This window comes from Drosophila miranda, chromosome 4, assembly GCF_003369915.1.
Source record: "Drosophila miranda strain MSH22 chromosome 4, D.miranda_PacBio2.1, whole genome shotgun sequence".
Taxonomy (NCBI): domain Eukaryota; kingdom Metazoa; phylum Arthropoda; class Insecta; order Diptera; family Drosophilidae; genus Drosophila; species Drosophila miranda.
In genome coordinates, this window is record NC_046677.1 from 22,536,564 (window position 1) to 22,563,164 (window position 26,601).

The window sequence follows — 26,601 nt, forward strand, 5'->3', positions numbered from 1 at the left end:
TGGAAACAATGTCTCTAATGTGACAAAAGGTCTGACTGGCTCCGTTTCGGGCTCATTTATAATTAACCCCTGCTGGCAGGTAGGGAATCTGGGAACCAACCGCAACATTAAACGAGTTCTTATGTGTTTTTAAATGCGGCTTTTAGGCACTGGCTGCCCAAAAGGGTATATGCGGTTTCTAAAGGCAGTTTGTGACAAGGCAAATAAGTTTTAAGTTTGTTATAAGAAAGAAATATGTTAGAATATATATGTATAAGCAGATCGATCCATTGTAAAGACTTAAAACTTAAGATTAGGTCTAAGAAACAGGAACTTTCCAGTTTGATATTCCATTTCCTTCTTTGGGAAGTGTTTCCCTGGAAAGAGCAAACCCCCTTCGACCTGTGCTCGCATACCCCTGGATGGCATTAGCAAACCCACAACGGCAGACCACTCCACCCAGTGGACCCATAAAAGCCCTCTCACAATGGCGACATTAACAACAAAAGGACAAGCCAACAAACCGAAAGCCAAATGGGTTAAGAGGCTGCAAATGAAGAGCCAGGAGCCGATTTTAAGAACAAACTAAATCGTAGACGATTTTCCAATCAAATTATTTGGCAACTGAATGTCAAAATACCAAAAATTATTGAAAGAACTTAAACTATGAGAAGGAACCGGACACCAGGGAATAAACGTGAAGAAGAATTGCCGCCAGCCAGCTCGGACTCCGAGGAGGAGGATGAAGAAGCCCTGCAGGCGGCCCTGAGGGATATTGTCAGTATCCCCGACGTCGATGCGTGGGATTTCACAAATGAAAGGGGTATAGATACGGAAAGAACTTGGTCGGAGGAGCTCAAGCAGGGTCGTAATAAAGAGCGCCAGAAGCCAGCACAAAGGCGAGAAAAAAATGAAAAGAAGCCTCAGCATGGCCCGGAGATGGGAGAAACATCTGACAAAACGATGGAGGGTCGAGATGTGCAAAAGACCTGGTCAGCGGAGTTCAATGAATCGATGAAAACCTGGTATGCGGACCTCAGGGAATCCCAGAAACCAAAAAGGTCCCATTCGCAAACCAGGAAAAGATCCCGCCACAGCTCGGAGGTGGAGTTGGAGGAAGCAGCAGTCGTAAGAGGGAAGAGTCCAGAACGAGAGTCCAAAAAGAAAGAGAGTACTAAAAAGCCCCCGACGAAGGAGCTGGAAGCGGAAAGAACTTCAGCGAAGAAGTTAAAACCAAAGATGGTGTCCTTTGTGGAACCGGACTCCTTGATAAAGCTCGAAACGGAATGCGATGGCTTAGACGAACCCGAAGAACCAGAGCCATCAACTAGCATGGGGCCAAGGCCTTATGCCAGACCTCAAAGCCACGACTCTGTGGAGGCCAATCCCCTGGCTGTGCCCTCGATAGAGTCGGGTATGGGCTTGATCAACCTCCTGGCGGTACCTTTTCAGAGGCCCCTAAGCTACGGCTCTCCTATTTCTGCATCTAAAGTTGTGGATAAAGCTGGAGCGGGGGAAGAGAAGGCCCCAGCGAGTCCAGAGATCCCTTCAGTGGGTCCACGCAATGTTACGCCCAAGGCCAAACCCGCCAACGATGCAGAGGAGGAGCGGGACGGCAAAGAGTCCCAGGTGGAGAGCAAGACTTCGCTGGCGCATGCAGAGTCCATGAAGACATTGACCATCACCGGCCACAGGCACATCACGACGCAGTGGAGGGATCATTGCCACCTGGAGGTGCAGCCCGAGGGCATCGATAAGCCTGCTCGGAGGAAACTGATCGTAGCCTGTGTGCTCTGCCTGTCCTTCATGATCCTTGAGGTGATCGGCGGCGTGCTGTCCAACAGCCTGGCCATAGCCACGGACGCCGCCCACCTGCTGACGGACCTGGCCGGCTTCCTGATCTCCTTGTTTGCCCTGTACATCAGTGCCAGGCCGAACACGCAGCGCATGAACTTTGGCTGGTATCGGGCCGAGGTAATCGGGGCCATGATCTCCGTCTACTTCATTTGGGTGATAACAGGTGATATCGTAGATCTTTCCACAGTGAAAAACCCATCGTTAAACCCCATTTACTCGCAGGCATCCTGGTCTGGCTGGCCATACAACGCCTGTGGGTGGGTGAGCATAATGTGGATCCCAAAATAATGCTGATCACGTCCGCTGTGGCCATTCTGTTCAACGTCATTATGGCATTTCAGCTCCATCACGGACACGGACACTTTGAGCCCGGCGAGGTTGTGCGCCAGACCCGCATCCTGCACAAGGAGCACCCCACGAAGGAGCTGCAGCTGGTGGAGAGCTCGGTGTCGGTGGTGCACGTCCAACCGCCAAAGGAGAACATCAACGTGCGGGCGGCCATGATCCATGTCATCGGCGACATGATCCAGAGTGTGGGCGTCTTTGTGGCTGCCCTGATCATATTCTTTCGCCCCGAATGGTCGTTTGTGGACGCCATCTGCACGTTCCTCTTCTCCATCATTGTTGTCCTGGTGACGATCCGCATTCTGAGGGACGTCCTGATGGTCCTCATGGAGGCCACACCCGACTACTTGGACTACGACGAGGTGCAGCGGGCTTTTCTCTCCATCGAAGGGGTCGAGCATGTGCACAATCTGCGTATCTGGGCCCTGAGCATCAACAAGGTGGCCCTGTCCGCCCATCTGGCCATCAAGAAGGACGCCGATCCACAGAGCATCCTCGAAGAGGCCACTAAGATGATCCACAAGCGGTACCGGTTCTTTGAGACCACCATCCAGATCGAGGAGTACACGCCCGGCATGGAGAACTGCGAGCAGTGCATAAAGCCAGGCATGCGGCTGTCCCGAGGGGATAGCCGTACAATCCAGGCCATGGAGGAGGGGGCCCACAAGGAGGCTGTGCAGAAGGCCGTTGGGGAGTCCTAAGCATCAATTTTGTACTATAAAACAGAATAAAACCATAGAAATAAGGCCTATTTTATATAGTCTCTTGGCCTCTTTACAGATGGTGGCCATATTCCCCTATCTGGACACCAGTTGGTGCATTGTGACCAAATGGTCGCGCCACATGGGCTTTTGCATCACCTACACTTCGCTGTTGATGAAAACCTGGCGGCAAGTACACTCTAGACCCCTGCCTGCCCCTCACAATAACCTATGCCCCGCCTTCACAGGGTCTCTTTGACGTATCGCGTGAAGTCGGCGCACAAAATCAAATTGAACGATCAGCAACTGTTGCAATGGATGGTGCCCATTCTGTTGGTAATGCTGATCTATTTGGGTACCTGGACCATCTCGGCCACGCCCTATGCGGAGGTGGTAAGTGAGAGACAGGGAAAATGTAAGAAAACACCATTAAAAGTCTTTCCATCATCCCCATTTAGATCTACGACAAGCATCACCTGAAATTCAAACAGTGCTCGTACAACTGGTGGGATCACAGCCTGGCCATTGGCGAGGTCTTCTTCCTGGCCTGGGGCATACGCGTCTGCTACAATGTGCGGAATGCGGAGAGTCTCTACAACGAGGCGCGGCTCATCTCGTATGCCATTTACAACATAGCCCTTGTCAACATAGCCATGGTGGTCTTCCAGTAAGTTGGGAATGAGAGCAGCACCTGATGCTCCTGTCCTGTCCTGTTCTGTCCTGTTCTGTCCTGTTTGTGCAACACAATTGACACATGCTGGGTAATCCAACATGCTGTGGCACGCGTCATACCCATTAGGGCAACCGCAAACGCCTGCACCCCGCACTCCAGCCATCATTGGTTGGTCCTTTTAATTAAATTCCTTTGCTTTGTGCGCGCTCGTGTTCGCGTTGTAATCCTTTTTTGTTGGCCTGCCTCTCCGACTGTCTGTCTGTCTGTCTGCATCGCCCTTCCCACGCTTTGTTTGCCTAGACATTCCCGGCCATCTTTCGGTTTCAAGTTGTCTGCGGGTTTACCCGGTTTCTGGGTTCGTGTGTTCCCCAAATTGAAATCCTTTTTGAAGAGCTCTTTTTTTATAATTAATGCAATTTGTTGGCAAACTTTTACAGCCACGTAGGTGAACTGCCAAGGGTTTTGGGGTTTGCTTAGAGTGTTGATTGGGAGAGCCAATGAATGGGCCAGAAATCATAGGGAAAGGTGTGAAGTTTGTGAAGGTTTAGGTGTGCAAAATGGGGCTCTTACTGTTGCTAGGTTTCTGCCAGATAATTGAGGATTCAACCAACTATTTGACACTTTATGGGGCAGAGTTCAGGTGAATATTTGGCTTGATTCTACATTGCGCCTAGCCACCATCTTTTAAGAGAAATTTAAGCCTAATACTTTGTCTCAAATGGACTTAAAAAAAGGGAAATAAAACCATGAAAATCATATAACACCTTGAATAAAAGATCGACTGTATCGTCGAATACCCTTGCTTCCTTAGTCCTCAATCACTACTCCAAAACTGAACCATCAATTCCCAGTTCCTTTATCAAAAACTAACATAAATTGTGTCCTATTTTGCTCCACCAAACAGTGTAATGCTCTTCCCCCAAGCTGGACCCGACTACAAGTACATGCTGGGCTTTGTGCGCACCCAACTGTCGACCACCACCACCATTGCTTTGGTCTTTGGGCCGAAGATATTGCGGGTGTTCAAGGGCCAGGGCGACAAATGGGATCAGAAGGCCAAGGTGAGAAGCATAACAGCTTCGTTCTCGCTGAATGGAGTGGGCCTAGTGGCCGAAGAGTCGCCGGATTTGTACCAGGAGAATGAAGAGCTAAAGGTAAGGGATTTAGGACTTTGGAGGGAGACTTGTGCTAAGGAATTTTGGTATGTTTTTGCTAGGAACAAATCCAAAAGTTGGCCCATCAAATTGAGTTCATGAAGACTGTGCACATGCAGATGAACAACAGGCATCTGAAACCGAAACCGGGCGGATACTTTACCATCACTTCGACCTCGTTCCAGGCTCCCTACAGCAAGAACACGGTTTCCACAGCACAGACCCAAACGGGCAAAGATGAGGCCAGCGGGTAAGTCACTGAAGATGAAGCCTCAAGTATATATGGATTCAAAATTGTTTCGTTTAGGGCCACGCCAACGAAATCCAAATCGCCCAAGGGCAAAGTCTGACGAGGTCAACGAAGTGTTAAAGATTGCTCAATAGAAGTTGTTGACCAGCATGGAACAGCAACGGTCGTAGAGGATGCAATTGCTTTTAGTTTCTACCAAACAGAGCCAGAGATGCAGATGACGGGAGAGGAGCAGCCAGGGCCAGAGGAAGCGGAGCTGCTCAGGCAGTTTCGACGCCTCTTTGCACCCATTTTGGACGACAGCCTGCAGCTGTACTATAGGCTGAATGAGACGGATGAGACGGCTGGGGATACAGAGCACATACGGATCCATCAGACAGTGGCGCAGCTGAACGAGCAGCACACGAGCAGCGAGGAGGAGACAATGGTGACCCACGTAAACAGTCCCTCGCCGCCCGTGGAGGTGGAGCTGCTGCCGCTTTCCAGCTGCCCCAGTTCGACGTCGAGCAGCTCTCTGTACGCCATACACACACCATCGCCGGCGGCTCTTGCCAGCGGCCTGCTGCTCCTGCCCCAGTGTCTGGACTCGCCTTTGCTGTCCTGCAGTCCCGAGTCGCGCACGATCACCGAGCAGGTGCAGCTGCACAGACCACCCCAGCAGCTAATCGAGGACGAGAACAACACCTCGTGCTCGTTGTCATCGAATCTGACGGACAGCAAGACTCTGGATGGTCGTGCCCCCATTGTGGTGTGAGATCTCTCTCTCTCTCTCTTCGGATCTCCATCTTCTCCTCTCTCTCTTAATCGGCTTTATATGTGATTTCGTTTACACTGTCTTAGAGCAACACAGCAAACAAATAGTGAAGGAAAACAGCTTAATGTTTCAACTAGTCTTAAATAATGTTTGTGTGTGTCTGTTTAAATGTTAAATGCGTTCATGCGGTGCGCCACTGAAGTTCTGTAAATAATTTGCAGGGAAATCTGTATGCCATTTAAAGTAAGTTTTTTCCGCCAGGAGGGAGGACTTCTCCCCTGGGAGGACATACCCCATATTTAGTGCTAGTATTTTTAATTTATTTACAATTTTCTATAATTTATAATACCTCTATCATTGTTTAATTGGGGCCTTGAGAATATTAAGATGTTTTGTAAATGCCTTTGACATCAAGTTTATTTTTATTTCTATTTAATTGTATGCTTAACTCTTTGTTATTTTAGTTCAGTTATAAGTATGTGTCACGCGTCATGCAGCAGCACCCCTCGATTTGTCTGATTGGTGGTGGGATGCGTTTCTGCCAGGAATCAGTGATCCACGCCCAAAAAAACTTGGGTCTTAGTGTCGCTTGAGCCTCTTAAAGCAGTATTTTCTATTATTTTTTTAAATTTATGCCTAGCGCTTAGTTATTTTAATTTAGTTTAGCATTTAACAATTTTTTAAGAAATATTTTACTGGTTTCTTCCACATTTTCGCCACAGATTTCCCCAAAAAAGTGCAATATTTTCTCTTAAAGAGTTAAAAATACTTATCTTCAAAAACGCCACCGCATAAACGTAAACTCCATGTGTGTTTTGAATCATTTATGTTTTGGCTTCTCAAACATACACCCACTCATTATCTCACCCATCAACCATAATCTTCATAGTTTTCGAAACCAAAAAGCAGCATTGAGCAAATATTTTTCACTTCGTTCGGATCGCCAGGAAGTTGATGTATATCGTGTGGATAGAGTGGAACAGTAGACAGCCAGATGAGATGGCCGGGCGACTCATAGAGTCCCCCCAGGGCCCCTTAGGGATTTGGCGTTAATAAATTATTCATTTCTCTCATGCACCTAGCGAAACTAAAGGCATATTTAATTCACGTTTTCCTTGTTGTCAGTGCACCCATTTCATAGGACATACTTTTCTTTGCTTTTTAGGGAAATTCACTTGATTTTCTTTTTGTCATACGATCTATATACAATACATAGCCCTTAAGCATAGCAAAGAGAGTCGATTTTAGTGTACAAGAACATAAATATACATACATATACCTATACTATATACAAATATATATATAAATTGGATTTTTAGCGTACAATTTTAAACTGATTAACTGTTAACAGGACCGCAATTTCTCTCCATACAGTTCATAAAACAAAAACAAAAATAATATATTAAAAAAACCAAAACAAAAATCAACAATTTATGGCATAAGCTAATGTTAAATTACAAATATTGTAAAGAAAACATCTGGCAAGATCAAAAACAAAACAAATTAAAAATAAATGTTATAAAAACAAAGGAACAAATGGCTTGACCTTACAGAACGTTTCATGGCTATAAGAGCCACTGAAAGGGATTATAAGAGATTCAAGAGTTCAGATCTAGTAAGAATAGGGGTCCCCCTTTGCCCGCGGACACGTTTGAAACTGAAATCGAAAAGACACTTCCACTTCCAACCAACGAGAGCATTTTGAGGCTCTCTTTAGGCATTCGTGCAGAGGAAACACTTCGTGGAGTAAAAACCAAAGGAAATCCAACAAAAACGACACTTTTTGCTTCCACTTGACTCGTTTTGCTCAGTGGCTGATGCTCAATGTCTTCATAAGAGAGAGCTGCTCTCCGATCAGCCCATAAGCTCGAAACAGAAAACACGAGAGTACCAAAAATACGCATTCTGTTGAGAGAGTAAACGGTGTGCCTCTTTTTTCTCTGTCCTTTCGACGAGCAGACAGCATAGAGAAAATTGAGTGATATTTTTCGAGGTTTTTACAGCCTAGCTTTTTTTGGCCTTTACTTTATTATTTCTATAGAGGCAGCTTCCTTGCATTTATGCTCGCACTCCTCTATCGTGCCGAAGTTATTCTTGTTCGGTCTTCCACAGCCGCCATATATCCACCTTTCGCACTCGTTCTTAAAGAGATAATAGGAATATCTCGGAAAATGGCCATGGCAGGTGAAACCATCGGTGCCCTGACTGGCCGGTTCCAGAGCACAGATCGCTGCAAGAGAGAGTGTTTTAGATGAAGTATAGTCCCCATTATCCCGTTGTACTCACGATCCTTGAGGGCCCGTGAAAGCCCAGACAGGGCCGCGATGATGATGACGACGACGGAAATTAACGTCATTTTCTTATAGGTTTGGACTGCTTCTATCAGAAGCAGATTAGATAGAACATCTAAAGGCGGGGTAAGAATTAGTTCTGGAAAGGGAATTAGCATCGTGGCAAATCGATTTGGTAGCCGAGGCCATGCCAAAGACGCTGCTGGACTGGACAGCCTGATAGTCGCTAATAAATCTCTACTATGGTCTATACTAGTGTATATTTCGATTTGAGGCTCTTTCGCCGAGTGTACAACTTTCTGGCTTAGATTTAGACATGGAAAATGTGGACGGAATGTGTTTCGTTATAAAAAAGTTATCCTTGGCTTAAAATGTAATAAATAAAGAGCAGTGGGTAAAGGCACTATTGGTGGCTGTCTTTTTTTTTTCGTTTGTGGTAATCCGCCTCTTAGCTGCGACGCACAATCCTTGCAGCGGCGCCCATCAACAGGAAACCCAGCAAAAGTTGCAGAGATCCGTGCATTTGTAGCAGGCTAGAGCCATTGCAACTGTCGTTGGAGCAATAGCATTCCTCCCAGTACACGCCGTTCTCGTAGACGCCCCAATTGCAGACGCCCGTCACGCCCGTATCCGAGACAGAGGCACAGCGACGTATCACCTGACGCCAGCGTCCGTCCCCTGGGGAGAGAGAGAAAACAACCATTAAACGATGGATATTCTAGAAGTAACAACGTGAGATGCTAACAAATGAATCCCCTGGGTCCCTGCTGGACCACCTTCATGCAGAAGGAGCCGGGCATGTGGCTCTCGTCGCTGTTGCATTCGATGGCAATGTGTTCGGTGCGATTGAACTTTTTGTAGGCGCCGCAGCTGTCGTGACCCTTGCGGTCTTGGTCCGAGGAGCACTGGTAGCAGCGTATGGCCCAGCTGCCTGTAAGAAAACAGTAATGAATCTCAATTAACAAACAAAACACCTGCCCCAAGCCACACCCTAAGCGGAGATTATGGATGTGGCGTTGGGTTTTTTGCATAACCACCTACCGCACACGGCCAGCGAGAGCAATATAAAAGCACAGCGCGTTATTCTGGACATGGTTGAGCTTCGTATGGTTTGTGCGTTTCAATTAACTTAGCTAAAATGGGGATTTAAACTAAATAAATTGAAAACAAATGGAATGATGTGACCGCGGATTAAAATATACAGTCCGACCCTCAGAAATATACCAAATATACCGTCCAATTTTAAAAATATACCGTAAATATACTGACGAACTCAAGTTCTATTGTACAGAATTTTATTAGCCACATAACTTTAAAGGATTGCTAAATCAATTTTCTACTTAACTGGCTGATTCTTAATACTTGCTTTTATTGGATTTTGCGTAAAATACAACCAATTTGTTTGCTTTGGTATTTTATGTGGACAGTGCTAACAGCCTGTTGGAAAAAGAAACACACCAAGACAGCCATCGATAAGAGCACGAAAACTATCGATACCAGCCAGCATTTTTTGGGCGGTGTTCGCATTTTGTTTTCATTAATTTGTTGTTTGCAGAGGCCCCAAAAAGAGTTAAAACAAACAGAAATATAGACCGTTCAGCATGAAAACCTTTGAGAAATGCGTTCTGGGTGCTGTACTGCTGTGCTTCCTGCTGCAAACTGGTAAGTGCCATATGAGAGCCACCTGCGTCTGCGCCGCGTATATTTTATTAATGCCATAAAAATGTTGTCTCATGTGATTGACCACAGCCCAGGCCATCAAGTGCTGGGACTGCCGCAGCGACAGCGATCCGAAGTGCGGCGATCCCTTCGACAATAGCACCCTGGCCATCACGGACTGCCAGCAGGCCCCCGAACTGGAGCACCTAAAGGGGGTGCGGCCGACGATGTGTCGCAAGATCCGCCAGAAGGTGCACGGCGAGTGGCGTTACTTCCGCAGCTGTGCGTACATGGGCGAGCCGGGCATCGAGGGCGACGAGCGCTACTGCCTGATGCGGACGGGCAGCTACAACATCTTCATGGAGTACTGCACCTGCAACAGCAAGGACGGCTGCAACGGCGCCGGCCTGACCCGCCTCGGGCTGGCCAACGTCCTGGGCGGCACCCTCCTCGCTGTCCTCGTGGCGCAACTCTTGAGGCAATAGCAATAGCCCGCCTAGCCCTAGCCAAAACTAATGTGTAATTTTCAAGTGCCTTTTCCAATGACTCGAATCGAAAAACAAAAAACTTAAAACTTGGAACTCGTTTCCGTCCATATCTCTATGCCGCACAACACACAAAACATTCCGTATATCTTAAGCTCAATGTTCGAATCTCGCATTTTTGTCTGTCTCTATTTTGTATGCAATTTTTACAAAGAATTCTTTAGTTTAAGGATGTGAGGGTCGTGCACTTGCAAATTGTATTCTATTTGTATTGTATTGCCCCCACGAAAAGTAGAACGTTTTGTAATCGAAATAAAAGATTGATGTATACACAAAGATTTGGGATAGCTTTCAGTTTTCAGAGTATTTTTGGCCTTCGAGCCGAAGAGAGTCAAGGATCGGTGGGTCATTCGAATTATAAGCCTGAAAGGATGTTTATTTGGTACTCAGTCAGTAAATGCGTGTGTAATCCTATGATTTGCGAGTTAAACAGCTGTATCTCTCTCCGAGTCGACCAGCTAGTGCCTCAAGGACGCGCTTAAGGATATAATTGGACCGAACCAACATATCGAATAGACATAAATAAATTCATATTACTAAAAAATTATGTATAAATACAAAGAATATAATTATCTTAATCGCACCTGTTTCCTACACAAATTTTAGGCAGACCTCAAGAAAGGTTGCCAAATACATATTCGCGTCTGAATCAGATCGGATCAATATTATAACCAGAATGAACAATTCAATTTCCCATGGCTACGCTACCCCCTTCTACGCGCTTACTCCTTATCTCTCACACGCAATCTTCCTCGCCCCGTGTGCGTCGCCTGGCGGAGGGAAGCGAGATGCAACGGCTAATCTTGGTGTGAGAACAGAGAGAGAGAGAAGTGCGATCCACGTTTACTAGGAAATTAGAAGGGGACCCGTCTGATTGGCGGCAGCACGCTGCTTGACCACGATTTGGTTGGCGATGCGATCCAAATCACGCTGTCCTGTCCGATGGAGCTGAGCTGGCGGCCACCGTCTGGGTGCTTCTCGAGACGGCGGGCGTACTCCTGGTCCTGGAGACCATTACGGGCAGCACCGGCACGGCAGAAATGCGCTGGGTGGACACCGTTGCGCTTGCGATCACCATAGATCTTGATTATGGAACCAACACAAGCAGAACTGCGGTGATACAAATGACGCAGGAACGAGGCGCAACGCCACCATATAAACAGTCGGGATCGTAAGGGGCCAGCTCCTTGAATATGGCCGTCTTCGCGATGTCCATCTGGTCGGGCACCTTCAATTTCCCAGTCTTCTTGAGGAAGATGGCAACAGCCTTGGTAACGACATGCCCTTTCTGTGACACCTGGCTGCTTTCTTGTTAAAGCCAAGCGAAATGTTGTCCACCCTAGAGTCGAGGTTGAACAGGCGATCCTTGGATGTGATTCTGCGCACAAAGGGCAATTTCCGCGACTCGTGTTCTGAGTTGTGAGTCGCCACAGCAGCCGCTTTGCAAGGATGCACATGCAGATCAGCAACATGGGCCAGTGCCTCGGCGAATCTATCACAGTCCAGATGGAGATATATGTCGAAGATTTGGGCCAGCAAACTGCGCGGCTCCCAGCCGTACTTTGCCGGATTCTTTACCTTCAGATCGTTTTGGGACCCGCTAACTGTTTCAGATTGAAATTCAACATTGAGCTGAGACGATCCACGAGTTCGGCGCGCATGAGAGCCTCTTGCTGATGGAGCGGGCGGGAGGGTAGAGCTCAGACAAAGGCGGCGGTGGCGGCTTGGGACGTACCACCTTGGACACTGTCAGCGGTGCAAATGCTGGCACTGGCTGCGCAACAAAGAGTTTTTTCTGATTGTTGATTTGATTTACGATGATCTCCATCTCTTTATGCCACAATAAGACCACTGTCCCACTAGAGACACCTGAAGAGCTGCAAATTGGGCTATGGGGAGAACTGCAATGAGAGTTCCTTTTGGAAGCAGTCGCCTCCAGCGCACGCATTATTATCAAATATGGCTGCCCGTTTGGAGACCAAGCCAGGCCCGATGATCGCCAAACAGCCACGTTCGAAGTGGAGTCCGGGAAGGGCCTGTGGCTTGGCTTGTCTGCTTTATAATTTTAGTTGCTTATTTATTTTTTCAGTTTTTTCATGTTTCTGCTATGCTTCTTTTGCTGCTTCCTTCTTCTCTCTCTGTCTCTGATGACTTCCATTTTTGCTGCATACACACAAATGCATACACGTACGTACTCTTGTGTGCATGTGTTGATCGCTGGCGCGCAAATTGTGTTTCACTGTGTGTGTATTTCCTTGCTTTCATTGGTTGCTTGTGTTTTTGCGAGGCACTCAAAGAATGAATAGGGTATAACGGTTAGAGAAAATGTATGTAACAACCAAAAATATGATTTACAAATACAACAATTTATGCATATACATTTATGTGCATATAAAATCTCCGGCTCCAATGAATGCAGAAACTAATTCTAGTTCAAAGAAATTGTGCAGTTTATGGTCTTCTCATAGCAACCAAGAATAGGTATCGGTGTCTAGATAGGTGATAAATATGATTTCCAATCATGGAAAGGGAACGATTAGCCCATTGTCGACCAGGGGGTAGTTAAATACACTCCACTTAACTTACGAATTTTGAATAATTTTAACGCAGCTCAGGTAAGAGATAAGAAGTTAAGGAGAAGAATAGGTCTACAGATCTACAGGAAAAATTCTTATTATTATTATTGGTATTATTTTCCGCGATTTAACTCAAGGCGTTATCCGGCTTAAATAAAGGGGGTCTAAGTGGGCTAAGCTCGTTTCTTCATCAGTATTTACGGTATATTTTAGTATATTTCTTGTGCTACCGATCTGTGCGCGTCGCTTAAATGTTTTAAACTTTGTCTTTGCGTTGTAAAAATGAAAAAAGCAGTGTTAAAAGTTGTCAAAGCGTGTATAAGTGCAACATAAAATATTAATTTATTGAAATTCGTTTGTGTCGGTGGTTTTCGCAGCGTAATAAGTGTTTTTAGACAAACCAAGTCCCGTTTTGCCGCCATCTTGTGTTTTTGTGGATATTCCTTTCGTTTCGTCGTGATCGTCGTTAAACTTTTTTTGTGAGACTAAATAAATAAGCTAAACCAAAAAGACGAAAATGGAGATATTTATGGAATATGGAGAGATGGGTTTGGAAAATAATATTGTAAATGCATCAGACATAAACGACTTATTAATGCGAAAAGTCGACGCCCTGCAGCTTGAAGACCAAAGGTAAATATGCTCCCGAATATCTATTCATATGTGTGCTTGTTTTTCCTTGATTTTTATTTCAAATCAAATAACAATTTAAACAGGCCATTCATTTGTACATTCTGCTGATATTTGATCATGTGTTGGTGTGTATTCATATGCAAAATGGGCGGAATGTATGCATGTGTTTTATGTGAGAAACATCAGAGAAACTGCCTTGCGAAAGGGACGTGCAAAAAAAGGGGCAAGAACTGTGATTATGAGGGTGTGGGTGTTCGCGACGAACGAGGCAGCAAGAGTTCATTGGCGTTGGGTAAAAGGAGACGACAAGAAGTAATTCCGTTAGGCGAGTTCGTATGTGGGCTAGAGGTGGCATTCGGATTATGTGGTGATGGGAGTTACTGCTGTGGTAATTTTTTCACGATACTTATTCGTATCGTAGCGTATTCCCATAATAATAAATAAATCAGCAGCTCAATATTAACAAGGTAAATATAGTGATCAACGATTTTCTCCTATTTAAATATTGAGCACCGTATATATTTGCCATATTTCGAATGAGAGAAATCCATTCAAACTCAAATATTTTTATGATCACGACTTTTTGGTATTTCCGATATCAAATGACAGGATTTTCCTATTATGAATAGTATCGAAGTATCGATTATCGATGCCCGTACGAAGTACCCGCTACGGCAGCGCTGCTTCGGGCTTTTCTATTTTCGTTTTGTCTCTCCGATCTGTTCGTGTCGCCTAAATATTTTAAATTATTGTTCTGTTGTAAAAGTGGAAATAAAAGTGTTAAATGTATGAAAAACGTTCATAAGTGCACAGTCGAATATTTATTTATTGAAAATCGTTTGTGTCGGTGTTTTTAGCAGCGTAATTAGTGTTTTTAGCCAAACCAAGTCCCGTTTTGCCGCCATCTTGTTTTTTTCCGTGTGCACGTTCCTTTTATTCGTCTTGAACGTAGTTTTAAGTTTTTTGTGAGACTGAAGAAAATAGCTAAACCAAAATGACGAATATGGAGATAGATATGGAATACGAACAATTATCTTTCGATGGCATAAATGACTTATTGGCTCGAAAAATCTGGGCCCTGCAGCTTCTAGCCCGAAGGTAAAAATGTTCCCATACATCAATTCATATCTATAAGTTTTTTTTCCTTCTTGAATTTTATTTAAAACCAATTAACAATTTACAGACGCCATTAATTTGTACATAGGTATGTGTGTATGTGTGTTTGCACATGAAAATGCATTTTTATTCGTTTGTGCTCATTTGTTGAGTTTTCCCTCACAGCGCCATTTGCAAGGCGAATACCGCCACCAGAGCCGTTGCGCTCAGGGCCAAATAACGGGACGCTCCAGAGGCATTGCACAGATCCCCCTTGCAGGTGAAGCAGCTCTCCACCTGGCGGCTGTGTGTTACCGTGCACTCGTTGTCCTTCTGCCCAATCGACTCAAAGTGGCAGTCGCGGGAGACAATGACGCCGGCGCGGTCTGCAAGTGTCGAAAATATTTATTAGAAAAGTGTGGTGGGGCGATGTATGTGTTGGTGTTTTTCATGTGCATAAAAATGCGAATGTATTGTGAGGTTATGTGCGTCGTATGCGAGGAACAGGCGGAGAGTAAGGTGGACAAGAATTGTGAAGTGTGTCTGTGTATATGTGTGTTGCAGATAGAACGAGATAGAAGAGGACCAAGAATTTTTCCGTTACGCGATTCGAATGCGAATTAGAGATGGCAAATTCTTGGAAATGGTTAAAAAGCGTACTAGGAAATTGTGTTAGGGATGGAAGTTCGTGGTGGCAAAATCCTCTATCCCGATATTTTGCTCAATTCAGCGCGAACAAAGCGAGTAAGCCCCCTGGCAGACCCTGGCTCCCTACTATATATTCTATTATATTACATACATATATTTGATTATATTTATTTAAATTATTTTATTCAACTATGCATTTAAAATATTTAATTCTCTTTTGACATATTGCTATATATTTATACATATATGTACATACATACATTTATTTCTATTGATTAAATTTAATGTTTATGGATTTTATAATATGTGTAGGCGTTAGAAGCACTCTTGAAAGAACTTTGTGCCTGAATTACCCGTGTCTATTCCCACATCCTATATAATATACAGTCTTGTGAAAATAATAAGAAAACATGCACCATGGCAGCCCCATACCATAATTAATCCCCTCCCACGTCTTTAATAGTTTTAATTGATTCAGATTTGTGTTTATTGGTCTTGACACATACTGAGTGCGACAATCAGGGTATAAAATATTAAATTTTCTCTCATCCGATCACAGGATATTGCTCCACAACGCTAGCATCATCTTGAATACATTCTTTTTCAATTGAAAGGGAATTTTACTTGATTTCTTTGGACTTAAAATTGCGAAAGGGACGTGCAAAAAAAAAAGGGGCAAGAACTGTGATTATGAGTGTGTGGGTGTTCGCGACGAACGAGGCAGCAAGAGTTCATTGGCGTTGGGTAAAAGGAGACGACAAGAATTAATTCCGTTAGGCGAGTTCGTATGTGGGCTAGAGGTGGCATTCGGATTATGTGGTGATGGGAGTTACTGCTGTGGTAATTTTTTCACGATACTTATTCGTATCGTAGCGTATTCCCATAATAATAAATAAATCAGCAGCTCAATATTAACAAGGTAAATATAGTGATCAACGATTTTCTCCTATTTAAATATTGAGCACCGTATATATTTGCCATATTTCGAATGAGAGAAATCCATTCAAACTCAAATATTTTTATGATCACGACTTTTTGGTATTTCCGATATCAAATGACAGGATTTTCCTATTATGAATAGTATCGAAGTATCGATTATCGATGCCCGTACGAAGTACCCGCTACGGCAGCGCTGCTTCGGGCTTTCCTATTTTCGTTTTGTCTCTCCGATCTGTTCGTGTCGCCTAAATATTTTAAATTATTGTTCTGTTGTAAAAGTGGAAATAAAAGTGTTAAATGTATGAAAAACGTTCATAAGTGCACAGTCGAATATTTATTTATTGAAAATCGTTTGTGTCGGTGTTTTTAGCAGCGTAATTAGTGTTTTTAGCCAAACCAAGTCCCGTTTTGCCGCCATCTTGTTTTTTTCCGTGTGCACGTTCCTTTTATTCGTCTTGAACGTAGTTTTAAGTTTTTTGTGAGACTGAAGAAAATAGCTAAACCAAAATGACGAATATGGAGATAGATATGGAATACGAACAATTATCTTTCGATGGCATAAATGACTTATTGGCTCGAAAAATCTGGGCCCTGCAGCTTCTAGCCCGAAGGTAAAAATGTTCCCATACATCAATTCATATTTATAAGTTTTTTTTCCTTCTTGAATTTTATTTAAAACCAATTAACAATTTACAGACGCCATTAATTTGTACATAGGTATGTGTGTATGTGTGTTTGCACATGAAAATGCATTTTTATTCGTTTGTGCTCATTTGTTGAGTTTTCCCTCACAGCGCCATTTGCAAGGCGAATACCGCCACCAGAGCCGTTGCGCTCAGGGCCAAATAACGGGACGCTCCAGAGGCATTGCACAGATCCCCCTTGCAGGTGAAGCAGCTCTCCACCTGGCGGCTGTGTGTTACCGTGCACTCGTTGTCCTTCTGCCCAATCGACTCAAAGTGGCAGTCGCGGGAGACAATGACGCCGGCGCGGTCTGCAAGTGTCGAAAATATTTATTAGAAAAGTGTGGTGGGGCGATGTATGTGTTGGTGTTTTTCATGTGCATAAAAATGCGAATGAATTGTGAGGTTATGTGCGTCGTATGCGAGGAACAGGCGGAGAGTAAGGTGGACAAGAATTGTGAAGTGTGTCTGTGTATATGTGTGTTGCAGATAGAACGAGACGGCAACTGTTCGTTTTCGATGCGTAAAAGAAGAGGACCAAGAATTTTTCCGTTACGCGATTCGAATGCGAATTAGAGATGGCAAATTCTTGGAAATGGTTAAAAAGCGTACTAGGAAATTGTGTTAGGGATGGAAGTTCGTGGTGGCAAAATCCTCTATCCCGATATTTTGCTCAATTCAGCGCGAACAAAGCGAGTAAGCCCCCTGGCAGACCCTGGCTCCCTACTATATATTCTATTATATTACATACATATATTTGATTATATTTATTTAAATTATTTTATTCAACTATGCATTTAAAATATTGAATTCTCTTTTGACATATTGCTATATATTTATACATATATGTACATACATACATTTATTTCTATTGATTAAATTTAATGTTTATGGATTTTATAATATGTGTAGGCGTTAGAAGCACTCTTGAAAGAACTTTGTGCCTGAATTACCCGTGTCTATTCCCACATCCTATATAATATACAGTCTTGTGAAAATAATAAGAAAACATGCACCATGGCAGCCCCATACCATAATTAATCCCCTCCCACGTCTTTAATAGTTTTAATTGATTCAGATTTGTGTTTATTGGTCTTGACACATACTGAGTGCGACAATCAGGGTATAAAATATTAAATTTTCTCTCATCCGATCACAGGATATTGCTCCACAACGACTAGCATCATCTTGGATACATTCTTTTTCAATTGAAAGGGAATTTTACTTGATTTCTTTGGACTTAAAATTGTTAGAATGTTCCGAATCACCTATTGACCCCCTCTGATTAATAGTCGATCCCTGATAATTCTACCCGGTTTAAAGCATTGAAAAGTGGAATAGAAATTCCAGAACAACTGAATGACTTCTTTCCTTCTTTTGGCTTTCGGTTATTATTTATAATTATTTATTTATGTAAGGTTTGGCTGCAATATAAAATACGAGACCTCAAGCTTTCGGATAGTCATTGACGTGCCTGCGCCTTATGGCTGCGTAACGCACTGTGCCTGCTTTGCATTGACTTTTTGTTTGCCATATGTTAATTGGAACTCGGGGCCCGACCTTCCCCAACCCCCACCCGAACATCATCAATCGTTTGTCGACGGTGACATCACGTCTTATTAAATTGTTGACGTTTTCCGTTCAAGGTGCGTGCCAGTGCGAATGTTGTGTGTGTGTGCTTTGGAATTTGTATGCAGGGAAGAACTTAACTTCAGAGACAGATTTCACTTACCGCTGGTGACCACCTTGTTGCATTTGGTCACTGGCTGGAGCTGTTCCATGGTATTGGGCCTGGCCGCATTATCGCAGTCCACCTGCCGCACGTTGGAGCCAGCATCGATCTTCTCCTTGGCGCAGTTGGGATCCGTTAGGGACTTGCACTGATAGCACTTGATGGCAGTCGCTGTGGAAGAGAGAGAGAGAGAGAGATAGAATTCTAGCTTGGATTACTTGATTCCAAACACTCGAAACGAAAGCTCTGTCAAGGTTGGGGGGAGATTTCAATTTGCTTGTAACCAGTTTGAGCGCCCCCCCTTCCCACGATTCCATTATGTAACGCCAACACAAATTCTCTCACTCTTCCCCGGATATTTATTTGTGTTTTTTGTGTCTTTTTTTTCCGTTTTTGTTTCGCTATGAAGTCACTTTTTGCTTATTTTGTCTTGGCCAAATGGTATGGAAAAGTACGTGAATATTTGTTAAATGGATTGTTTATTGTTTTCCGCAGTTTTAGTATGTGATAAATAATGGAATTTGTTTTTTCTTTTTTAGTAATTCATTGCACAACCTGATTGATCGATCTGGGGAGCATTTTTGGTCGGATTTTTTATTCTAAATACGTTTTATTGTTGAAAATATTCCACTGTATGTCTTGAAACCTGATTAGGGAGCATTTTTGGAAGATTTGTTGTCTTTAAATCTGGTTTTGACTTGTCTCCAATTTGGGTCTTGGCAAAAGGCAGCTTTCTGGTTAGGAGGAATCTCTAAATATCCAACCACAACCTTTAACCCCGCGTTCTTTTAATCTCATTTCACTTTCTAACATTTTCCATTTAACTGGAAGATGTTTTGTATATATTTAAATGCTATTTCGGTTCAAATATTTCACTCAAAAACAAGTTTTCTTCTTGCACTTTCTATGGGGGAAAAACAAGCACTCACCCGAGTGCATCAGGCACAAGGCAATAAGCAAAACACCAAACATTTGTTTCCACATAACTATATATGTTTCTTGTAAAACTTTAGTAATAATATGTTGCAAAAATAAAAGCTCTATAAACTTTTTTGTAGTGCTCTCGGGCTGACGGTCGCTGAACAACTAAAAGCCAAAGGCGTGTTTCTGATTTTCGGGTTCGAACGAACTCGTTTTGAGTGGGGGATCGGATCGTGAAACGAAAAGCTTTTGCATTTCATCTCTCACAAAAATTTCAACGTTTTTTGAGTGAAACTCGGGAACGAGTTATGTCAAAGCGCGATGTCGACCACGCAAAAAAAAAAAACACTATTCTGTTGTGATCGCCAGCTTCGTAGGCGGCTGCCCCCGTTTTGTCTTCAATCCATTGATTGTTCTTTTTCCTTTTTTTTGTGTGTGGTTGGGGTGAGAATTAGTTGCGGTCAAGTATTTGGGATTTTTCTTTAATTGAATTTATTGCTGATGGAATTTAATTGCCAAATGACACAGTTCTCTCTCGCTCTTTGATTTTGCGCTGCTGCTGAATGGCAGAGGTGGAATTGGAGAGGTGAAAGATCCCAAAGACAAATTGGCGTACAGTGCGTTTCATCAACAAACAAACGACAGGTTGACAATATGAAGGCTTGTTGGTGGTACATTGGAGGTGTCTTAGCCCACGTTCACGTGTGACTGACAAAGGAAACGTTTGTTTTATTGGTTGTACAGACGAACATCTCTTTTACGGACTTTCGTGCAATGAAGTTTTCTACATAAAGAATTTATTTCCAAAAAAAATGTCCAACAATTATTTCTGTTTTAAAATTTTTCTGTAGAATGAATCCCCCTTGCGATTTGCTATTTGAAAGTTCGACTGTATGTTTGCCTATAATATTGAAAATTTAATTTTTAACTCGGGAACAAAAAACCCACAAAATTGACAAAAGTATTATTTATCTAATTTGTTATTGTTATTATATAATGTAATTTATGGTTATATAGTTTATTTATGTGGTCTTGTTTCTTTTTAAGAATTTTTAAGTGGGGTGATGGCCAGAGTTTGCTGTTCAGTGAGTAACCGGCAACCGTTCTGGGGGATCGGATATCGCTTTCCTTTGTAGTTGTAAGAACTTGATGCCCCTTCGATGCGCCAGTCTCTGGGCGGCTCTCACTTGCATATTCGTAGACATTTAGTCTTTGAAAATTACATTTTCCTCAATAATTTCTACCGTAATTTCCTTGCGTTACCTACCGCTTATCTCCACGAAAGTTCAACGACCTTCTTGTGGGTAATCCTTGCCTCATTGTTGTCTCGTCTGCTGTTGCACATTGATGATTGCTTATTTTGTTGCATGTTATTTGAGCAATCGACTCGTTGAAATCTCTCCCCCCTTCCGCACCCCCCTGTCTGCTGTCATGGCAATTGGAAATGTTCTTGGCCCGGGTTTACCTTCCGGGCTGGAAGGCAAGCAGCGGCGGCAGTGATAAGAGCAGCCAGGGCCAAACCCAGTGTCAGTGCCAGGGGAGTCACAAATCCTTTTCAATGGCAAAACCAAGCAAAGATTGAAGTTGGGGCAAAAAACTGCGATTATAAAGCTTTTCTACAACTCCCCCTCCCCCCTCTCTCTCGCTGACTCATTTTGTTTCCCTTAAACAGTTTTTGTTGTTTTTTTTTTTTGCTAGAAATAATTGAATTTGTTGCAGTTTGGGGCTGACGCCAAGTCTAATTTACTTTCCTCCACCTGTAAATAAAGCTTAAAGCTTCTCTTTTTTGTTGTTTGAGTCATTTACGCTTTTGTGGCGAAACGAGTTTCAATTGCGCAGCAAACACTAACGTCCAGGAGGAAGGGTGCGGATGAAGTGATGGATGGGTTGGGGGGAGGGTCTGTCAACTAGCATCGAACATCGAGCATGGAGATGCTCAAAGAGCACGCAACTTAATTTTTCATGTAAACATCAAATACCTACTGAAAACAACTACATTTAAAACTGTGCATCTAAAACGGTTTAATGTAAAACTGTGAGTGTCAAACTGTGCATGTAGACGGTTCATCTAAAACTGTACATATAAAAAAGTTCATGTAAAACGGTTCAAAAGGTGAATATAAAACGGTGAATGTAAAACTGTTAATGATAAACTGTGCATTGAATCGGCGCATGTAAACCGGGTGCCGGCAAGGCCCTGTTGTTGTGTGCATTGGGAAGGGCGCTGCTGATGCTCTGTCGCTCTCGTAAACGTGTGAAGAGCATTGATCGGCACCAATACACACACAATGACACTTTGTTCCATTTTGTCTGCTTTTTACACACACACACACACCCACGAACTGCACTGTGTGCGGGCCGAGCGCTGTCTTAAACTGCTTGTAAAACTGTACATAAGAGCTTTACATCTAAACGGGGGCTGCAAAACTGTGCCTGTAGGCTCTGCATGTAGACGAGTTGTGCATGTAAACGGTGAATGTAAAACTTTTTTTTTTTAAACGGTGCATATAAAATAGCTGCTCATGTAAATCTGTGCATGTAAACGGTGATTGTAAAACTGTGTTTGTAAAACGGTGCATACAAAATAGCTGTTCATGTAAAACTGTGCATGTAAACGGTGAATGTAAAACTGTGTTTGTAAAACGATGCATATAAAAAAGCTGTTCATGTAAAACGGTGCATGTAAGCAGTGAATGTAAAACTGTGTTTGTAAACGGTGCTTATAATTATGTGAATGTGTGCATGTAAACGATGCATTTAAAAGTGTGGACCTAAAACTGCACCTCAAAAATGTGCATCTAAAACTGTAAATTTAGTGCCATATTGATCATCATTTGATCAACAAATTGAGTAACTTTTACAGGGCTACAAGTGGGAAAATTTTGCCATTGCCGGTCTCCGAGTTTCATTGATCACATATTTTGCATTAATTTGCATTGAACGACCGCCACTTCGCCACATAATTATGAATGCTGTCTGTAGGGGGGAGGAGGAGGAGTCGTCTATTTTATGGCTTTTGGTTGACTCGAATGTTGGGGCTTTCCCCCGATTTATAATTCCATCTTAAGCGGATTTCGTGTACCTCCATCCCCCAATCCCCCCACCTCTCCCCGCCATTTCCCTGACTTTTTTCTGTGGTCAGCAGCAACAGCAGAAAATTCTGATTGAATTTCTTTTATCATTTTCGTTTATTCTTTTTTTTTTTTATAGAAATTTTTCTATTATATTTTGGGATGATGAGAGGGAAGGGAAAAGGGGAAATGCGGTGTGTGGCAGTCATTGGATCGTTGCATCCTTCGTCCTGGTCTTATTTCTCTCTGGAGAGGTTTGCATTGGTTTAGAATTCAATTATGTACTGGGGGCCAGGCAGGCGGCGGCAGCGACAGGACACACGATACCCTCGGATTATTTCCCCCTTTCCAGACCCTAGAGCCCAGGGTATGCCCCGTGCCTGCATTTCGCACTCGTTTGTCGTCTGCAGCTTTATTTGTTGTGTTATCAACATTATCATCGGGCTGTCCCTTTTCTCTTGTTGCCAGAGGACATGCTGCTGCTGCTGTGTGTCCAGTATCCAGTGTCCTGTTTGCCTGTTGCTGACCTTTTTCGCAATATGATATTTATAGTTATTTCATACTTATTTTATACAATCTGCTATTCGTTGCAGTTCTCCTTCGAAAGAGGGAAATCTTCTTAAAGCATTGGGACAGGGATCCATCTCCTCCGACGACTTGGCCAATTGTCATTTCACTTGGAAAACTTGTTCGGCCAGAAACGAGCAGAACATTTTTCAATTTCATCTTCGGGGGATTTTGCTGCTCTGCATTTAATCGAAGGGAAAACGAGAGAAATGTGAGAAGGAAGCAAAGTCCATTACCGAAAAAAACATAAACAAATTGTTTGGCACTCCTACGAGGCTCCGAGGAAACACACACACACGCGCCCATCTAATCTGTTCAATAACTTGGAAAATCATTGCCAATAAATCAAAATGACTTTGCAGGATATGTGCTAGAAACGAAGTGGATGTGGCTGTGGGATGTTGAATGTCCAGTGCCCAAGGCCCTAGGCAGCCCAAAACGATAAGAAATCAATGTCCGTCTGGCGGCCCCCCATTGTGTCTGGCTCTCAAGAACTCAAGGCTTTAAGGTCTTGTAGAGAAATTTAAAATTCACGCACACACACTCACGCACTTTCCCGGAAGTGGGGGGCGGCATAAATTTCACACTTTATTTTGTGCAACATCAGCAGAGAAAATCTACGAGTAAAATAAAAGGGGTATCTATCAGGGCAGGCCCTTTCCTGGCCAAAGGAGTGGAGGAAATTATGTGAAAAGGGTCTTCGTTTTTCGGTCTGCTCGATACACTCACCGACACTTGAATACGACATACTAAAACGTACACTTTAGGCACCAATATTTCCGGCACAAGACAAAGAAAACGGTGAATTTTAATTTTTCTCAAATCTCTATTCAATTTAGCATAAATTAAAAAAAAAACAAATGGCAATATTCATCAAAGTAGATTGAGGAAAAAAATTTAATAGACATAACTCAAATTTCCGCTCCCAAAAAAAGCGACACTTGAATACGACATTCACATTGAAAAATTTTTTATTTTGGATGTGGATCAGACATTGAATAAATTCTCAAAAATCAATTAGGGTGTCCTTATTACGAGGAAAAAATTTGGGTTATGGTAAGTCCTTTTCAAAGGACGAAAACTCCACAATAAAAGCCTCGAAGGAAGTAGGTCCATCAATAATGAAAATAAGTGACGAAATTGGTAAAACTAGGTGTGTTCTGAGTGATTTCATAAAGAACGGGTCAAATTATGGCAAAAACATAAAAAACCGCACCAAAATTGCTATTTCCGAGACCTCTATGAGATCTCATCTGCGAACCGCATCTAAAAAACACGACTAAAACTCGATTTAAAAATCTAAAACTGTACTTTAAGCTAGTGCTAAAATAATAAAACATGTTTTTTCGAAGACTCCACACCATAAGGGACTGTAATTAATAAAAAACCCCTCAACTTTGTTGCATACTTGATAAACTCGACTTAATGAAAAATCAACTCGTCCACGCCCTTTTTTGGATCTTGCTCACCACAGAATAATAGCGCTCACACTGCTGTGAAAACGATCCAATTATAATTCTTCTTTACTCCTCACTTCCTTTACTTCCTTGAGTCCTTATAAATATAAAAAAAACCCTTATGACCCTTAAAATTTAAATTTTTGTTCCTTTGAAAATGCTATATATCGACAGTCTCTACTCTCTACTTATCTAAAAAATAAAGAAAAACCTGAAGCCGTTACGGGCCGCTCCTAAACGGCTCGTATGATTTTTAGGGACTGCATAAAATGCTGTCTGAAAATTATCCTTGCAGATCCATCTTTCCTCTTTACTTAACAAAAAGAATTACTACGATATCTTTCAACAGTTCGGCGCTAAAATTCTTCAAGTATGGCTGTTTTTCTGTACCAAATTCGGAGATGTGGAACTTGATTGCATTGATTGAAAATATATATTTGAAAGAAAACTGAACTTTTTTTTTTTACATCACAGTAGCACAGAATTTGTTGCTGTTTATGTACTCCTGTTTTTTTTTCCTACTTTTTCCAATCCAAATATCAACAGAACAGAGCCAAAATTTGTACAAAAATAAAGGGTTTTTTTTTTTAAATCTCAATGGATGTGAAATGCTCCTCCTCTCCTGCCCAGCAACTGTTGAAGAACAGCGGGGATACAGGCGTTGATAAACCCTCGGGCGATGGCAATCCTCAAAATCTCGGAAAGGCTTTCTTAAAGGAAGCCTCGCGGCTTGCAAGGAGCTTAAACCCTGTCTCGCTTTAAGAACCCGATTATAATTATTTCGACGGGAAAAGATTGTCGCGACGACAACTGGCAAGAAAACGACGAGAGGACTCGATCAAGTGCCTGGAGCTGGAGCGCAAGTTCTTTACCCCCCAATCGTCCGCCAATGTTTTGATTATACGTTTTCCCGATCCCGAGATAACTTCGGACTTGGTGGCTGGCTTATCCGCGAACATCAGAGAGGCCATCGGCGGCAGCCCGAGCAGCTGCTTGGAGCCACGCTACTGCACGGCTCGCCTGAAGGCAGGAGCGGACGTGGAGGCGACCACAAGCGAGATCAATCGGGTGCCATTCGGCAACGGCTTTCTGAAGGCCGAGCGCCAAGTCTTTAGCGCAGAAGAGGAGGCCAAATCGATCGACACGCGGTGCCTGGAGGTGTCCCCCATATACCCGAAAACATGAACAAATCGGCCATCAAGGCATTGTTTGGCAAGTCCAAAATGGTGGATATGGGCGGGATGAAGAAGGCCACGCGTGCCCTGGTTCGCTTTGCCACATTCGAACTGGCCAGAGAGGCCTTTAGGGACGTGTCGGTGGCAAGTCCTCAACTGAGTGTTCGCTTTCGTCGTGTGCCGAGACACTCCGGCCTGAAGAAGGCCACTACCAGCGATAGCGATGAGAAATGATTGAACGGGAGGTCACGAGTGTGCAGCATGATCGGGATATCCACAAACTGAAGCTACAAATGTCCGATTATGGTGCCATCATCAGGAATCTGCTGGCCCGACAAGTCATTTCCGATATGACGCCCAAAATGGAGGCGAATTCTTATCCGGAATTGAGCATGAATGTGCACACACCCGCCTATCGACTGATGACGCTACCCATTGGCCAGGATAATGATGGTACCGCCAGACTCTCAAATAAACCATAACCAACGACCAAGGAATAGATCCACAGTCTCAAGGGTTAACCGGAAAACAAGGTACGACTTGGAAACCCATATTCATTCTTTCCAAATTTTAAATACCACAATTTCGTACAAGAAGAAACTGTTTCTGTTGAATATTACATCTAAAATTTTTTTAATTTATTACATATTTAAACTTTATTGAACTCTGATTCGGCATCAAAATATGATGTTCTATGTAAACATCGATTAACTTGGAAAAATCAACCGATTTTTAAATATGCGGATTTTTTTATTTTTTTTTTTATTTATTTCTTTACAATTTATTCAGACTAATTTTTGAGCACAATATCAATCCAGTGCCCGCCTTTGTTGGACACCATAAAATGTCCCCTTTTTGCTGCGTTTTCCAAAATTTTTTTTGGAGCGTCTCGGTTT

At 43.1% G+C, this 26,601-nt stretch overlaps 7 protein-coding genes and 1 pseudogene across 8 annotated transcripts in view; 3 read left to right on the forward strand and 5 right to left on the reverse strand.

The window, feature by feature from the left end:
• The window catches only part of LOC108163703 (probable G-protein coupled receptor CG31760), a 37,034-nt gene extending 30,699 nt beyond the window's left edge, over window positions 1-6,335 (forward strand). Inside the window, exons 9-14 of the mRNA XM_017299143.2 lie at window positions 2,962-3,071; window positions 3,131-3,275; window positions 3,341-3,549; window positions 4,460-4,709; window positions 4,772-4,959; window positions 5,017-6,335. Coding sequence (XP_017154632.1) covers window positions 2,962-3,071; window positions 3,131-3,275; window positions 3,341-3,549; window positions 4,460-4,709; window positions 4,772-4,959; window positions 5,017-5,059 — 945 coding nt within the window. The 3' untranslated portion in view covers window positions 5,060-6,335. The remainder of the gene's footprint in view (window positions 1-2,961; window positions 3,072-3,130; window positions 3,276-3,340; window positions 3,550-4,459; window positions 4,710-4,771; window positions 4,960-5,016) is intronic.
• On the forward strand, window positions 38-2,942 carry LOC108163704. Of its 2 annotated transcripts, XM_017299145.2 has the most exons (3): window positions 38-1,999; window positions 2,059-2,093; window positions 2,178-2,942. In XM_017299145.2, the coding sequence occupies exons 1-3, from the start codon at window positions 646-648 to the stop codon at window positions 2,880-2,882; spliced, it is 2,094 nt and encodes a 697-aa protein (XP_017154634.1). In that variant the 5' UTR covers window positions 38-645; the 3' UTR covers window positions 2,883-2,942. The 2 variants fall into 2 exon arrangements, with proteins under 2 accessions (XP_017154634.1, XP_017154633.1); XM_017299144.2 differs by having other exon boundaries at window positions 66-1,999; window positions 2,059-2,942.
• Window positions 6,336-7,697: 1,362 nt separating the features above from the next.
• On the reverse strand, window positions 7,698-8,111 carry LOC117188758 (male accessory gland serine protease inhibitor-like). Its single transcript, XM_033393095.1, has 2 exons — window positions 8,000-8,111; window positions 7,698-7,943 (listed from the first exon to the last, which is right to left on the reverse strand). The coding sequence occupies exons 1-2, from the start codon at window positions 8,067-8,069 to the stop codon at window positions 7,735-7,737; spliced, it is 279 nt and encodes a 92-aa protein (XP_033248986.1). The 5' UTR covers window positions 8,070-8,111; the 3' UTR covers window positions 7,698-7,734.
• A 134-nt stretch (window positions 8,112-8,245) lies between these two features.
• On the reverse strand, window positions 8,246-9,206 carry LOC108163705. Its single transcript, XM_033393094.1, has 3 exons — window positions 9,046-9,206; window positions 8,750-8,935; window positions 8,246-8,682 (listed from the first exon to the last, which is right to left on the reverse strand). The coding sequence occupies exons 1-3, from the start codon at window positions 9,095-9,097 to the stop codon at window positions 8,453-8,455; spliced, it is 468 nt and encodes a 155-aa protein (XP_033248985.1). The 5' UTR covers window positions 9,098-9,206; the 3' UTR covers window positions 8,246-8,452.
• Window positions 9,207-9,472: 266 nt separating this feature from the next.
• LOC108163980 lies at window positions 9,473-10,484 on the forward strand. The gene is made up of 2 exons (XM_017299541.2): window positions 9,473-9,666; window positions 9,754-10,484. Exons 1-2 carry the CDS (start codon window positions 9,606-9,608, stop codon window positions 10,146-10,148), a joined length of 456 nt encoding a protein of 151 aa, XP_017155030.1. The 5' UTR covers window positions 9,473-9,605; the 3' UTR covers window positions 10,149-10,484.
• On the reverse strand, window positions 10,157-12,304 carry LOC108161277 (annotated as a pseudogene).
• Window positions 12,305-14,546: 2,242 nt separating this feature from the next.
• LOC117188835 lies at window positions 14,547-14,917 on the reverse strand (the record flags this gene model as incomplete). The annotated part of the gene is made up of 1 exon (XM_033393295.1): window positions 14,547-14,917. A coding segment is annotated over one exon (225 nt), but the record flags the coding sequence as incomplete, so codon positions are not given.
• Window positions 14,918-16,739: 1,822 nt separating this feature from the next.
• Window positions 16,740-19,601, reverse strand: LOC108162170. Its single transcript, XM_017296762.2, has 3 exons — window positions 19,444-19,601; window positions 18,515-18,685; window positions 16,740-17,093 (listed from the first exon to the last, which is right to left on the reverse strand). Exons 1-3 carry the CDS (start codon window positions 19,496-19,498, stop codon window positions 16,888-16,890), a joined length of 432 nt encoding a protein of 143 aa, XP_017152251.1. The 5' UTR covers window positions 19,499-19,601; the 3' UTR covers window positions 16,740-16,887.
• Window positions 19,602-26,601: the final 7,000 nt, after the last annotated feature.